General features: G+C 38.7%; 1 protein-coding gene across 1 annotated transcript in view; it reads right to left on the reverse strand.

The window, feature by feature from the left end:
- The window catches only part of Adamts19 (ADAM metallopeptidase with thrombospondin type 1 motif 19), a 172,398-nt gene that overhangs the window by 92,426 nt on the left and 66,583 nt on the right, over positions 1-13,389 (reverse strand). Inside the window, exon 8 of the mRNA XM_075970835.1 lies at positions 4,928-5,033. Coding sequence (XP_075826950.1) covers positions 4,928-5,033 — 106 coding nt within the window. The remainder of the gene's footprint in view (positions 1-4,927; positions 5,034-13,389) is intronic.

Raw genomic sequence — 13,389 nt, forward strand, 5'->3', positions numbered from 1 at the left:
GTGTGTGTGTGTGTAAATGAAGTTAAGCCACATAGTGTAATAATTCTTTCCCACAAAACCACAGATTACAGCAAGCACAGTGAAAGGCATGGGAACTTCCCTTCCAGTTGTTAGTCAGGAGAGTCGAGGAGACTCCAAAACAATATAGTCTTTCAGGTCAGTTTCCACTCCGCAATTGTACTTGGTTGTCTCTCTTGCAGACAGACCCTCTTGCAGAAGACACCATATGCTTGAAGGAATCGGGCAGAAACTGACCTGGAAGACTCTTTCACAATAAGTTGCTCTGTTTCAGAAGGTGTTATTACAAGTTGTCAAGAGAGAAAAGCAACCAAGAATCTTACTCAGCTGTAAGGACTGACAACCACAATGTGACCAGCGTGGGAAGATATCCCCAAGAGTACGGCAGTGGCACTTACACCTTAGGGGCAACAAACAGTTGTGCGATTGTACTTAAGGCACACTAAATGGGAGGAAACTCATGCCTGGCACTGGAAACTTAACCAACTACATCTATCAGGAGAGGTCACAAAACCTAGAGAAGCCCCAGCTACTACCATTTTTTTCCCTAAAGCAGTAAAATTCCTAACTGTATTATCTGCACTTAAACACATATATAAATGGAGCTTGAATCTCTTGTCTTAAAAGCACTTGCAGCTGATGGAGGATACCTCAGGCCAACACAATATCAAAATGCAGAGAAGTGACTCCACTGTGCTTAAGACTCAACTGGTGTATCTACAATGTAACCCTAAGGCTCAGGGAACAGCATGGAAGAGGGGTGGGAAGAATGGTAAAAGCCAAGGACCAGGAGACATTCTGTGAGATAGTGTCTTCAGACTTGACAAGGTAGCTGCACCCATGAAATCTCGACAGTATCTTTGTCTGAACACGATCTTCATAAGAGCATCAGTTGAAATGGCCATTTAGATGGGGAAAATAAGGCAAGGACCACCCCTAGGTGAAAAGCTACAGAAAATCAGTGACTACTGAGAGGACAGTTAAGTTCCTTCAAGGACGAACCACCAGACCATCCAATTCCAAGGCACTGGCTTAACACATACACATGTAATAAACACCAAATGGACTCAGCATAAGAATAATTTAAGGACAGGTCATGATCTTGAGAAGAGACCATAGGAAGAATCACAGAGAGAAAGGCGGAAATAATGCAATTAACAATTTTCATGTATGAAAACGTTCAATTTACAAGGGGATCTTCTGGTGACTGTTAATATTTTTCATGATGTAGTATTTTCTCTCGAAGCTGTATATTATGGCAAAAAATAATAAAAGAAGAAGTAAGTGATGACCATGCCTAACTGGAAGTAAACTGGTTTCCATAAAATAGCATTTGATTTTATTCAAAATGCATGAATATATTTGACTTGATGTAATTACACTGCTGTGCCCTCATGGAAAATCCTTATGAGGAACTAAAAGATAGCTTTCAATCGTTCATTTATTTTATTTTTTTAATCATTTAATTCACGTGAATTTGCAAAAATACCCATGAAACAAGTATTTCCAGTCCAAAAGCAAAAAAAAAAAACAAAAAAAAAACAGGGGATTAGGAAGAAAGAAAGAAAAAATTCCCCACACTTCTGCGAGCCTTCCTACCAAGGTTGCACACACTTGATAGGCTCAAACTATGCACGGGTCATGTAGGAGATGGCAGCAAAGATATCATGGAAGCCAAGTTCTACCATCACTAAGTTTACTCTGCACTAGGGCTAGAGAACTCCGGCTTACTTAGGACATGTCCTGAGAGGTTTTTCTCTTAAACGTCTCCTTCCTGCCTCCCCCCATTGTTGCCACTCCTGCCATCAGTGATGACAAGGGCTGATCCTAGCCACCTCTGCACCAGTAAGTCCCCAGCCCCCAGTGTAAAAATCTTTTCATTTTTCTCTCAACAAGGAGAGGTCCTGAAAATGTGGCGAGCAGACGACTTGCATCAGAGTGTCAGGGCTTGTTGATTGACATGAGGTTGGCTAGTACCTGGACTAACACCAGCTGAAAGACAACATTGACGGAAAGGGGCTAAGAAGCTTCACTTTAGTACATTTTCTGGATGATCTTTATTTACTCAAAGTTCTGAGAACTAATGACACACTAGCTAAAACCTCCTCTTACACCATTATTCAAACCATCTGTCAACGGACTTCAATTTAATCTTTGCCCGGAACAGTTAATTCTAGCCTCGCATGGGTCATTACTCTCTGGTAAAATGTTTTCCTATGCAAATCTTTATTTATGTTTCAGTTCAAATTTTAACCTTTCATTTTCTACAAAGGACTGTCCAATAAATAAAGGATCTTCTGGCCCATGTTTCTAGTGACCTTTTAACATCTGTGTCCTTAAAATATAGAGTATGCTACACATAATTAGGACTACCTTTGATTTCTGGTGAACATTGAGAAATATCGGTACACTATTGCTGCCTAGAATTTGTTTAAAACTGCCATTTAAAAATACCATTGAACATTTTTTCTTTGAAATATTCAATTTCTTACCAAGTGAATAACTACTGTTTTATCAGCAGATACAGAATTATAGTAGTAAACATGCAACGATGGTAAGAAAAGCAAAGATACAAAGTTTCTTCTAACCCTCAAACTGTGAGAGAAGGCTTGCATGCCTCTAAACATCCGCCTCAAACTCACTCAATGAGGAACGTGCACCACTGGCCAAAGCATACATGTGACACATTTGCCGTAGAGGATTCTGCGTAATACAACACAGTGACGGGAGACTGACCTGCGTTCACTACTAATTTCAGTAGAATAAGGGATACGAAGTATAAAAAGGTTAATGTTTAATTTGAGAACCAATAGATTTCTAGGGGTTGAAATTTTATCTACCACAACCATTAGTTATTATTACAAATAAAGGTTTTGCTCTAACAATCTTAAGAAATGATAGGTTTCAGTTTTAATTTATACTTCAATTTTATAATTTTATAAATTTTATAATTTCAAAATTTTCAGCATTTATTCATTGTACATAGTAATTGATTTTAAAGACTGTTTCTTTCCAGTATATCATGTGACCTGACAATATCCATAATATCCATCCCCAAACTCCCTTACCCTCTACCCTTTCCTTCCTGCCAATCTCCTACCCCTGTTCTCTTATAAATTCATGTCATAAAACATGCAGTACATTATTTTAAATCACAAATGAAAGAAAAATGTAATAATCATCTTTTCTGAATGGGGCTTGTGTCATTTAATCTAATAATCTCCAGTTTTACCCATCAAACAACATCTTTTCATTGCTTTATGGCCTGTCTGGTTATATTACAACTCATCTGGTTATACCATAGTTTTTAATTCATTAATTTACAAAAAGGTTAATAGATAATAACCGTAAACATGGGATACTGTAGTGAAGATAAAAGTCTTGATGAACAAGGTTTTCTTAAAGATTATGTGTTTTGGCAAGACTCGACTACGTTTCTACTGCTGATGTGACTGGCAAACTGTAAAACTTACATTCATAATTCGGTCTGTTCCCACGCTACACCTTATCTACTACAATAGACTTCCTGAAAACACACAAAGAGCTTTTATGTAACTTTCATCTTAAAGTGAACCAATATCAACCACAAAAGTATTATGACTGATTGACTGAAGGAAACCGTAGGGCCAGGACAATAGCTAATTTAACGTAGAAATCCAGAAGAGTATGACTCGCATTCAATGGCTTGGGATCAAATCCCTACTCCAATAAACACCTCTTTTATAACTTTGAGGGGGCAAATAAAATTTCTGATGACTTTTTGTAAAATACAGGAGTACAACAGCTTTCAGTCACAAGATTCCTCCTCTGAGTACTCAGAAGTGTGTAAGTACTATTTACTGATTATGATCTCGATCAATGGCACTGGTACAATTACAAGTGCAGACCCTATGCCTGGCAGTCAATGGTCAACACAAAACAAACATAATGGCATTTTTGTTGGTTCTTTGTTTCTTGATGTTTTATCAAGGTTTTTTTTTTTTTAAGTGTAACTTATAGTTTTAATTTGTGCATATATTATGGTTTCTGGTGTTGTGTTTTCATGGGATTCTTGCGTGTATGAACATGAGTCTCTCTGTGTCTATATGTGCTTCACTTTTTCTTCGACTCTTTTTCTTCTGTTTTTGTTTGTTTTCTACCATTTTGTTTGTTTTTATTTGATCTATCTTTCTTATTATTTCTAAATTTTATTACTATTTAGATGCATGTTTGCTTTTTAAAGAGAGAGAAAGAAAGGGTGTGAATTTGGATGGGGGGAGATGTAGAGGATTCAATAGGAGTTAAGGGAAGGGAAACCATAATCAGTATATGTTGCATGGGGAAAATTATTTTCAATAAAATAGAAAAGAAAAAAGAACTATGGTTGTACTCATTCTACTGTGTGAATGATCTACTCCGTGAAAGGTGCTTGTATTTGACAAACCATGCCCAGGATCGAGTTAGTGCTAACTATATGCTAATAATGTGTCTCATTTCATTGCTTGCGTAAGCTGTGCAGATTAATACATTTAGTCTGTGCTGATAGTCACGGAGATTCTGCTATTCTGAAGTATTTTCCCCGTGCCTGGTGTGATTTTCTTGAGTACTTGTTGAAAACACACATTACTTCATAGTTTTATGGTTATCGCAATATTTATTTGGAAATATGCTGAGATCAGCCATGCATTGTCCTGACGCGCTGTCTTGATGAGGACGGCAGCAGTCTAATGGGCTGTGTTCAAAGTGTCAGGAATGGTGACAGGTTGCACAATGTGCTCTGAATTATTCCCTCCACTTCTTACACTGAGTTCTTCAACGTTTTCAAGAACGTGGACTCCGAAGGAAATAATCAAAAACATACATGATTGCCAATACCTCACATTATTCATCTATGGGCTAAATGTTCAAGGTGGTGATGACTCATACTTACTTGTGACCCATTTCATGAGCAATTGTAAACGCAAGGTTCAGGCCATTGTCTTCAGCAATAATACACTTTCTCTTTTCACTACACATTCCATTCAAGTAAGCTATACCTAAAAGACATCAACATTATTAATCATATGTCAAATTTAAACTCATATCATCATATGCATCAGAACAGAGAAAATCTGGACACTTTAATGATTTTCATATTTCAAGTCGTGTATTCTTAGAATAGTACATTTTCCTCAAATATTAAGATGGTTACTGTTTATATTTCTTATTTTTCTGTCTGTGTGCAGCATGTATGTACACATGCGTGTGCTTGTGAACCTGAATATGAACGCCAGAGGACTGAGGTCAGAAGTCTTTTTCAATTGTTTCCCGCCTTCACTTTTGAATTAGGATCTCTCACCATGCTTGGGTGCATTGGTTCAGCTAAGCAGTATGGCTAAAGAGCTCCAGGGATCTATCTATTGCCACATCCCTAGAGTTATAGACACGCACTGCATCTCCGAGATTTGTACACGGGAGCATGGTATCTGAACTCAGATCGTCATGCATTCACAGACAGAACTTAACTGAGCCTTCTTCCCATGCCCCTCTTTAATATTTTGTAATTTTCTAACCTTAACGGAACTATCCAAGATTTCAAATGTCATACTGAGATTTATAAGTGGAATAACTCTAGGTTCCCAGTTGTGTGATTATTGCTGGAGGGTTCCCCCTCCCCTTAGTAGACGCAGCTAATTATGTCAAGGGACATAATAATTTCAAGCTTTCTGAAATTCTTGCACACTGAAGGCAAAGAAGACACTACTGTCTGGTGCGGGCGTCCTGGATGAAAGAGAGGCAATGCCTCTGAAGGGGAAGAAAAGGCTGGAAAAAAAATCCATTGAAGAAAATTTGCAAGTGAGTTAATTAAGTACTAAGGGCTACTTAATATAAATGAGCGAAGAACAAAAATGGGTTCGGCGGACGTGGGAGAGCATATCCTGGAGTAGCACTGATACGGATAATACTAATACTGATAATGGAGCAGCCAGGGGCCAGGCAACCTAGTGACTGAAACCCAGAGGCTTTGCTTGTGCTCGCGTTCTGCTGATCAGGTGTGGAGAAAGAATAGAGCATATTTATCAGCTGTACACTGCATGTAGAAGAAGGGAAAGATGTGCAGGAATCTCTGTGTGAACAAAGAAACAAGAGAGAGGAACCTGAAAATAATATGAAGAACAGGATAGAGTAAGAGGGAAAATGTAGTCATCCATAAAGAAAGGCGGGACTGCAGAGATTGCTCAATAGTTAAGAGCATTGGCTGCTCTTAGCAGTAGCTCCTGCTCATGGAGAAGATACCCTCTCTGGACTCTGCAGATACTTGCTCGTCTATTCATTGCCTGCACCACCAACAGCAGGTACACACATACAAAAGTAGACAATGCCAAGCGAAGAGGTATGTGCCTTTTAAATCCAGTACTTGGGAAGCAGGGGCAGGTGGTGCTCTATGAATTGCAGGCCAGTCTGGTCTAAGTATCCATTCCAGACCAGCCAATGATACATTTTAAAATCCTGTACAGGGGCTGTGCGTGTAATTAAAATAAAATATTATTACTGTTACCAGAGAGTGGAATTGAGGGATTTAAATTGTCAGAGCTTTTTTAAATGTTAATGGTTCTATGCACACACACAGAAAGCCAGGGTATTAAAATGTCTCTGACATTTTAAGTCAAATAACTCCGCAGCGTTTGTTGAATAAGAAATTTGATGTTAGCAACAAGACAAAAGGACAGCCTACAGATTGGGAAAAGATCTTCACCAACCCCACATGAGACAGAAGTCTGATCTCCAAAATATACAAAGAATTCAAGAAATTGGTCATCAAACGAAGAAATAATCCAATAAAAAAAATGGAGTACAGACCTAAACAGAGAATTCTCAAAAGAGAAATCTAAAATGGCTGAAAGACACTTAAGGAAATGCTCAACATCCTTAGTCATCAGAGAAATGCAAATTAAAACAACTCTGAGATTCCATCTTACACCTGTAATAATGGCCAAGATCAAAAACACTGATGACGATTTATGCTGGAGAGGTTGTGGGGTAAAGGGAAGACTTCTGCATTGCTGGTGGGAATGCAAGCTGGCACAACCCCTTTGGATGTCAGTGTGGCAATTTCTCAGAAAATTAGGAAACAACCTTCCTCAAGACCCAGCAATAACACTTTTATGTATATATGCAAAGGATGCTCAATCGTGCCACAAGGACATGTGCTCAACTATGTTCATAGCAGCTTTTATGGTCATAGCCAGAACCTGGAAACAACCTAAATGCCCCTCGACTGAAGAATGGATAAGGAAAATGTGGTACATTTACACAATGGAGTACTACACAACAGAAAAAAAAAACGATATCTTGAAATTTGCCAACAAATGGATGGAGCTAGAAAACATCATTTTAAATGGGGTAAACCAGGCCCAGAAAGACAATTATTACATGTACTCACCCATAAGTGGTTTTTAAACACAAAGCAAAGAAAACCAGCCTACAAATCACAATCCCAGAAAACCTAGACAACAATAAGGACCCTAAGAGAGACACACGTGGATTTAATCTACTTGGGAAGTCGAAAAAGACAAGATCTCTTGAGTAAATTGGGACCTTGGGACAGGGTTGAAGGGGAGGGGAAAGGCAGAGAGGGAAGCAGAGAAAAATGTAGAGCTCAATTTAAAAAAAAAAAAAAAGGAAAGAAATTTGATGTCAGAATGAACTTAGGAACGTTTGAAGGACAATCAACCTCCATAGAAAATGTGGGGAGAATCAAGGCGAAACAAACCGTGCTGTGGTAAGGCACACATGCTTCATCTATGAATGAAGAGTTGATAAACACAGTGGGAAAAACTGTGGTTGAAAGTCAAAGAGTGAGCGGAGCGAAATAGCCGGCACTGTCATATTCCTCTGCACCAGCATGTAACACAGCAGAGCAGAAAATGATTGCTTTGAGAGTCCTGGAGCACAGAAGTCTACAATCACAAGGGTATAGCAAATCATTGACTCACAGTGTGCTTACAAAAATATGCTGATTAATATTATTATATATGCTATGAAGACATTTATAATATAAAATATATGTGCATAGGAAATGATAGAAAATATTCAAGGGATGACTATATATTTACAAAGAGGTAAGATTGTGGGCATATTTTGAATCCATTACTTCCACATATTACAGGAAGAAGAAAATAACTAAATAGGTGGTAATTCAGTAATAGCAGCTATACAAAGTGCTAAGACTATGGGCGAATTTTCTCCCTGTTTCCAATTTCCCAAATTCATATGTTTATAGTGAGAACTTTAAAACTTTTAAGCACATCTTTATAAATTTGATTATAAAGATTGCAACTTCTCATAGACCCAGTTATGGTTTAACAATTGAAAATGACCTTCTGCTCCTATTCTACTGATGTGTAAAGTCTGACAGACCAACTAGTGCGTGGTAAATTTGAAATTCATTGACCCTAATTTGGCAGATCAAGGGCATGCCTTCTCCTTACATGTTATGGAGAGCACTTGTTACCACTTAAACAAATTGTATTACTTTGTTTCAAAGGCCACACTTTTGCCTTCTCTTCAAGAGCCCATGTGTTTCCTATTATAATGAGGTCTGCGGGTTGGGAGGGGAAGGATTTATCACAGCTGTTATTAAAGAGAGATGCAATACAGACCTATTTTACAGCACTGTAAATGGAAAGAATCCTTGAAATGTAAAGCAAACAAAAACAGCTTTCTAGTTTCCCATCTGAACAAAGTTACGTACCAGGATGCAAGAGAATCTTTCTTCTGAACAAAGATAACTGTGCTAAGATATACCTAAAGAGGACCACAGGAAACTCTTGAAGTGATGTAGGATTCATTTACAAAAGACTCGGAATGAAATCAGAGCTTGTATCTGACCAGAAAGATAAACACAAACAGAACTAAGTGTTCCTCCTCCAGAACTGCTGCTTTTATGACTGGCTGGACCACCTGAATTTGACATCCTGGCTTTCCTAACACAGGAATTTGGGAGAAATTTGGGTAACTTATTTACCCCACAGCTTGTATTCTAATATTTCTAGAGATTTATTGCAGTCAAAACCGTGATATGTAACGAACAAGAGAGTCCATTTAAATATGTTCAACATACTTTTAGGAATGTGAGCCACAAAAACACCCATTTTAAAATGGGACACTAAGATTGTGCAAGTATGGAAGATATTAGTCTAGGGAGAAAAAGATACGTTAAAGAGGGAAAACCAGAAAGGCATTATGAGAAGGAAACCAGCTGCTGGCATCACCCAGTAGGTGAGGAGGAGAAAACAATAGAAAAGGGTAGATATCACCAAATATGGCCTCAAGATAGAGAATTAAAACCAAGCAAAGAAATTGTCCACTGGGCCAGAAACATAAAACCCAGAATAAAAAATAAGATAAAACAAAAGACATTTGAACATATGATAAAAAGCACATGACCTCTCAGCCACATCCTGTGGCCATGTTGGGAGTGAAGGGCTGTGCTGTGACTGGGACTCTGGTGCTGTCTGGCCCAGGGCTGATGCCAAGTACCATGTCTGGATCAGCAGTCCTACAGAAACTGAGGTCTGTGCTGTGTCTGTTGTTCCTGATACCATCAGTGTCTATTGGTGTCATTCTTGCCCAGTTCATGTTCTGGAAGTCAGGCTGGTGAGAATTTATGTGTATAGCTTCTGACATTCCTGGAGACACAAACTCACATCAAGCTCCCTCAGCATAGGGCTCCTGCAATCTTTCTCCCTTCTTTTCCACAATGTTACCTGAGCCTTAAATGTGGGGGAGATCAACTTAAGATGCACTCACCAAGAGAAAAACCAAGCCGGATACTGGAAATCCAGTCAACTACTCAATGCTACTGAAGTTAGCCATCTTGGACGAGAACCTGCAACCATTACGTTACTAAACCAGCATAATCCCTAACAAGAATCGAAACATTTGTCCTTAAACCCACAGATTAGTATAGTTCTCTTCTCTCATTAAGGAAACTTCTCTTTAGAACAGACATAAAAAATTCCAGAACACCAGAACTAAACTATTTTAAAAGATGAAAAACTTGCAGCTTGCATAAAAAGAAACAAAACCTTAAATACGAGCATAGAAATACATGCAACCTTCATACAAGTCGAAAGTAAAAGAAAGAGCAGAGATAATCCACGAGGAGAAAAGGTAATTATGCAATCATGTAAGTGCAAGAGGTGCACCAAGGGGTGGCTGGGCACGATCCTCGGGAAGTCATTTCCCCATGGACACACCACACTTAAAGTCCAATCATGCATTGAACTACCTTTACCAAAGCTAAGGAAAACATGGGAAAGAATACAGGGCCTGTTTCTAGAATAACAAAACGAAAAGACACCCCAAGAAGCCTCCCCATTTTATTTATCTTTCAATTCCAAGCAGGCTAGATGACAACCTTTCCTGTGTCAGAGATGCAGAGAAGATCAAGTCTTTATGTTAGACAGAACCTCCCTGATCTGTCCTGCAACCGGAACTGGAGGAGGCCAGGCAGTTGCCGCCTCCACCAGCCATCTTCCAGCATTGGTCTTTCTGGAGTTTTTGAGGACAGACGATTCTGTTGCTGTTAACTGAACATGTCAAAAACGTATCTGGGAACGAGTTGGACTTGGATCGCCTTGTTGTGCTTACACAGTGACAAGATTGCAGTGGAGACTCCTGGCAACTATGAATGTGGCACTAGCCAGTGTTTAAATAGAGCAAATGTTTAGAGAGTTGGAGAAAAAGAAAGATATGATTTGAATTTCAGGAAAGATGCAGGCAAGCAAAAGAAGAGAAGGAAGAATGAATTCACAACCTACCCCTTCAGTATTCAGATGAGGCCACAGAGCAATATGAGTCAAGACCATTTAGGAAACTCTGGCCTCATCTAAGAGTCAATGTGACAGAAACCGACAGGATAAAATGAAAATGAAGGAATGCTCAAAGAATTAGAAAGAACTGTTTGAACCTTGCAACAGGACACACACAGGTAGCGAAATGTGACTAAACGGCAGAGATAGAAGTAGTATCCAGAACACGGAGGGCTTCTCTGACAAGAGCGATAAAGCCACCTACTTATCCCTGTTGCCAAAGGGTGATACATAAAACCTGAAATTTCCTAGAATGATTCATTCTTTCTATCCAGCTACAGTGGCTAATGTCGGTTATTTCTCAAATGTGGCAAGCATGTTTTCCTCCTTAGCCCCTCTTCTCGCCTAGGCATTCTCATGTCTGCAATATTATCTTCCAAGGTAAGTCTTTACAGAGCATCAAACCTTTTTTTTCTTCCAAGTATCAGTGGCTATTTCAGTGAGGGCATGTGTAATCATATCTAAAATCATAAATTCCTTACTCCCATGAAGCTTCCACGTTTTTGTTCTCTCTCACCCCAGTGCTCACCCTTCTTGCTCATCCTGCGGCAGAAGACAGCTCTGACCAGCAACCTCTTCATCCACCTTGCTTAACCCACCCAGTTCTCTGGGGCCAGGGGTAGCAGTTAGTTAGCCTCAGAACGGCCATTCCAGTTTTCTATTCTGAGTAGTCAGTTATTATTCTTCATAGCTCTCATTGAACCATTCTGAACACCCCAAGTTTTGGAGTGCTGAATGTGTACACTAGGCTTTACGGCTCACACACCTGTTTCTGCTTCTGACAAAATCGTACTGCTACGCAGAAAGAAGGAAGTGAAGAATGGTTCAAGTAAGCACGTAGGAATAGCCTGAACTTGGGAAATAAGGGAAGGAGGTCACAGCAGAGAATGCAGTCCCAGCCAGCTCTTTCTGTGATCTTGAGGAGAATCCTCCTCCTCTTCAGTAAGGCAATGAGAAAGGCGATTTTGTACTCATCCGTTACCTTCTACATCTTTCTCTTTCATGTGAGCTTCTAACTCCTCCTGAGACTATCAGAGCAGTGCACGTGACTTTTGGAAGATTAAACTTTCAGATGCTGCAAGTTCAAATTGAATCAGATTATACTGTCTATGCTTGCTGACTTGATTTAACGCTTGTAACCCATGCACAAAATAGAAAATCTGAAATTCTTAATCCATCTCCTGTTGAACCAGAAAGTGCAGTGTTGTGGCCCACTGGGAAAGCCACGTGTGGTGAACTACACAAGCAATTCCGTCTCAGAAACTTACTGTTGAGTCTCCACAAAGCTGGCTGGAAATCTGCATTTCCTACTGGGTAACTAGTCAGAGTTATCATGCGCCCTCCATGAGCTGACTTGCAAGCAAAAGAAATGAACTGATTTTAAAGATTTCATTTGCCTTCGAGATGAACAGCCTGACTTTCAGAAAGGTTAAGATTAGTCAGAATTAATCTGTGTGAAGTAATGCTAAGCATACAGATGGAAAACATTTGTGTTCTGATTGCATATAAATCAGGAATTTTGGCTAATACATGTTTATAACGTTATAACATAAGCATATCCCAAAGGTATTGAACAGGGACAAACACCATGCTACCAAAACCGTAGAAACTGCTTTCTTAGTCAAAACACTGATAGAAGGCTTTTATAAGTATGGAAACACTCAAGTTTCAAATGGGCTGCTTATTATTCTCCCATCGCAGTGCCTATTTTTAATAAATCTTACTTCAGAAGTTGCTTTGTTCTCAGTATAATCAACATCTATTTAAGTAAAGAAATCTGAATACTATTACAATTTTAAAACAATTACAATTATAAACATGTATTATTAAATCTCTGATTATAAATATACTTATTTATTATATAAAGAGATTAGAGATTACAGTATTATAAATATAAGCCTAATACAATGATTTGTTTTTTGGGTTTTTTTTTATTTATTTTTTTGTTTTGTTTTGTTTTGTTTTTCACTGCGTAGTTCTAGTTGTTCTGGAACTCCCTCTGTAGATCAGGCTGGTCTCAGTTTCATGGAGTTCTGGGAATAAAGGTGTGAATCACCACTGCCTGAATTAATATAATGTTTTGCTATAATTTGTAAAGTAAAATATGTCCTTGCTGGATAAGTGATTCCAAATGTAAATTCAGGTACAATTTTAGTTTTATGAGGTCCCCCAAAAGTGTTCAATATTTTAAAATTCCAAATGGACTAGTTCATTCACAACCTATGTTCTGAAGTATAAAGTAGGCAAAGTAATGAAAATTAAGATTTTACAAACTGACATTTCTAAACTGATCAAATTATATGCTTTAAATAGAGGCAGATTTTGGATACCGATTATACCCCAATAAAGCCAGTTTTATAACTTGTCTAAAATTGATGATTTGTGCTCCTGTGTCAAATAAAATCCAACTGGCTCCCAATTTCAAGCTAGGCTCTGATTTGGGTAAGTTTTGCTCTCTCTAAAACAGTCTTCACACTGATAATACTTGCCCAGTGGAGATGGAACTCTAATTGATTAGATGCTGAATTCCAAGCAC

This window comes from Microtus pennsylvanicus, chromosome 4, assembly GCF_037038515.1.
Source record: "Microtus pennsylvanicus isolate mMicPen1 chromosome 4, mMicPen1.hap1, whole genome shotgun sequence".
NCBI lineage: Eukaryota > Metazoa > Chordata > Mammalia > Rodentia > Cricetidae > Microtus > Microtus pennsylvanicus.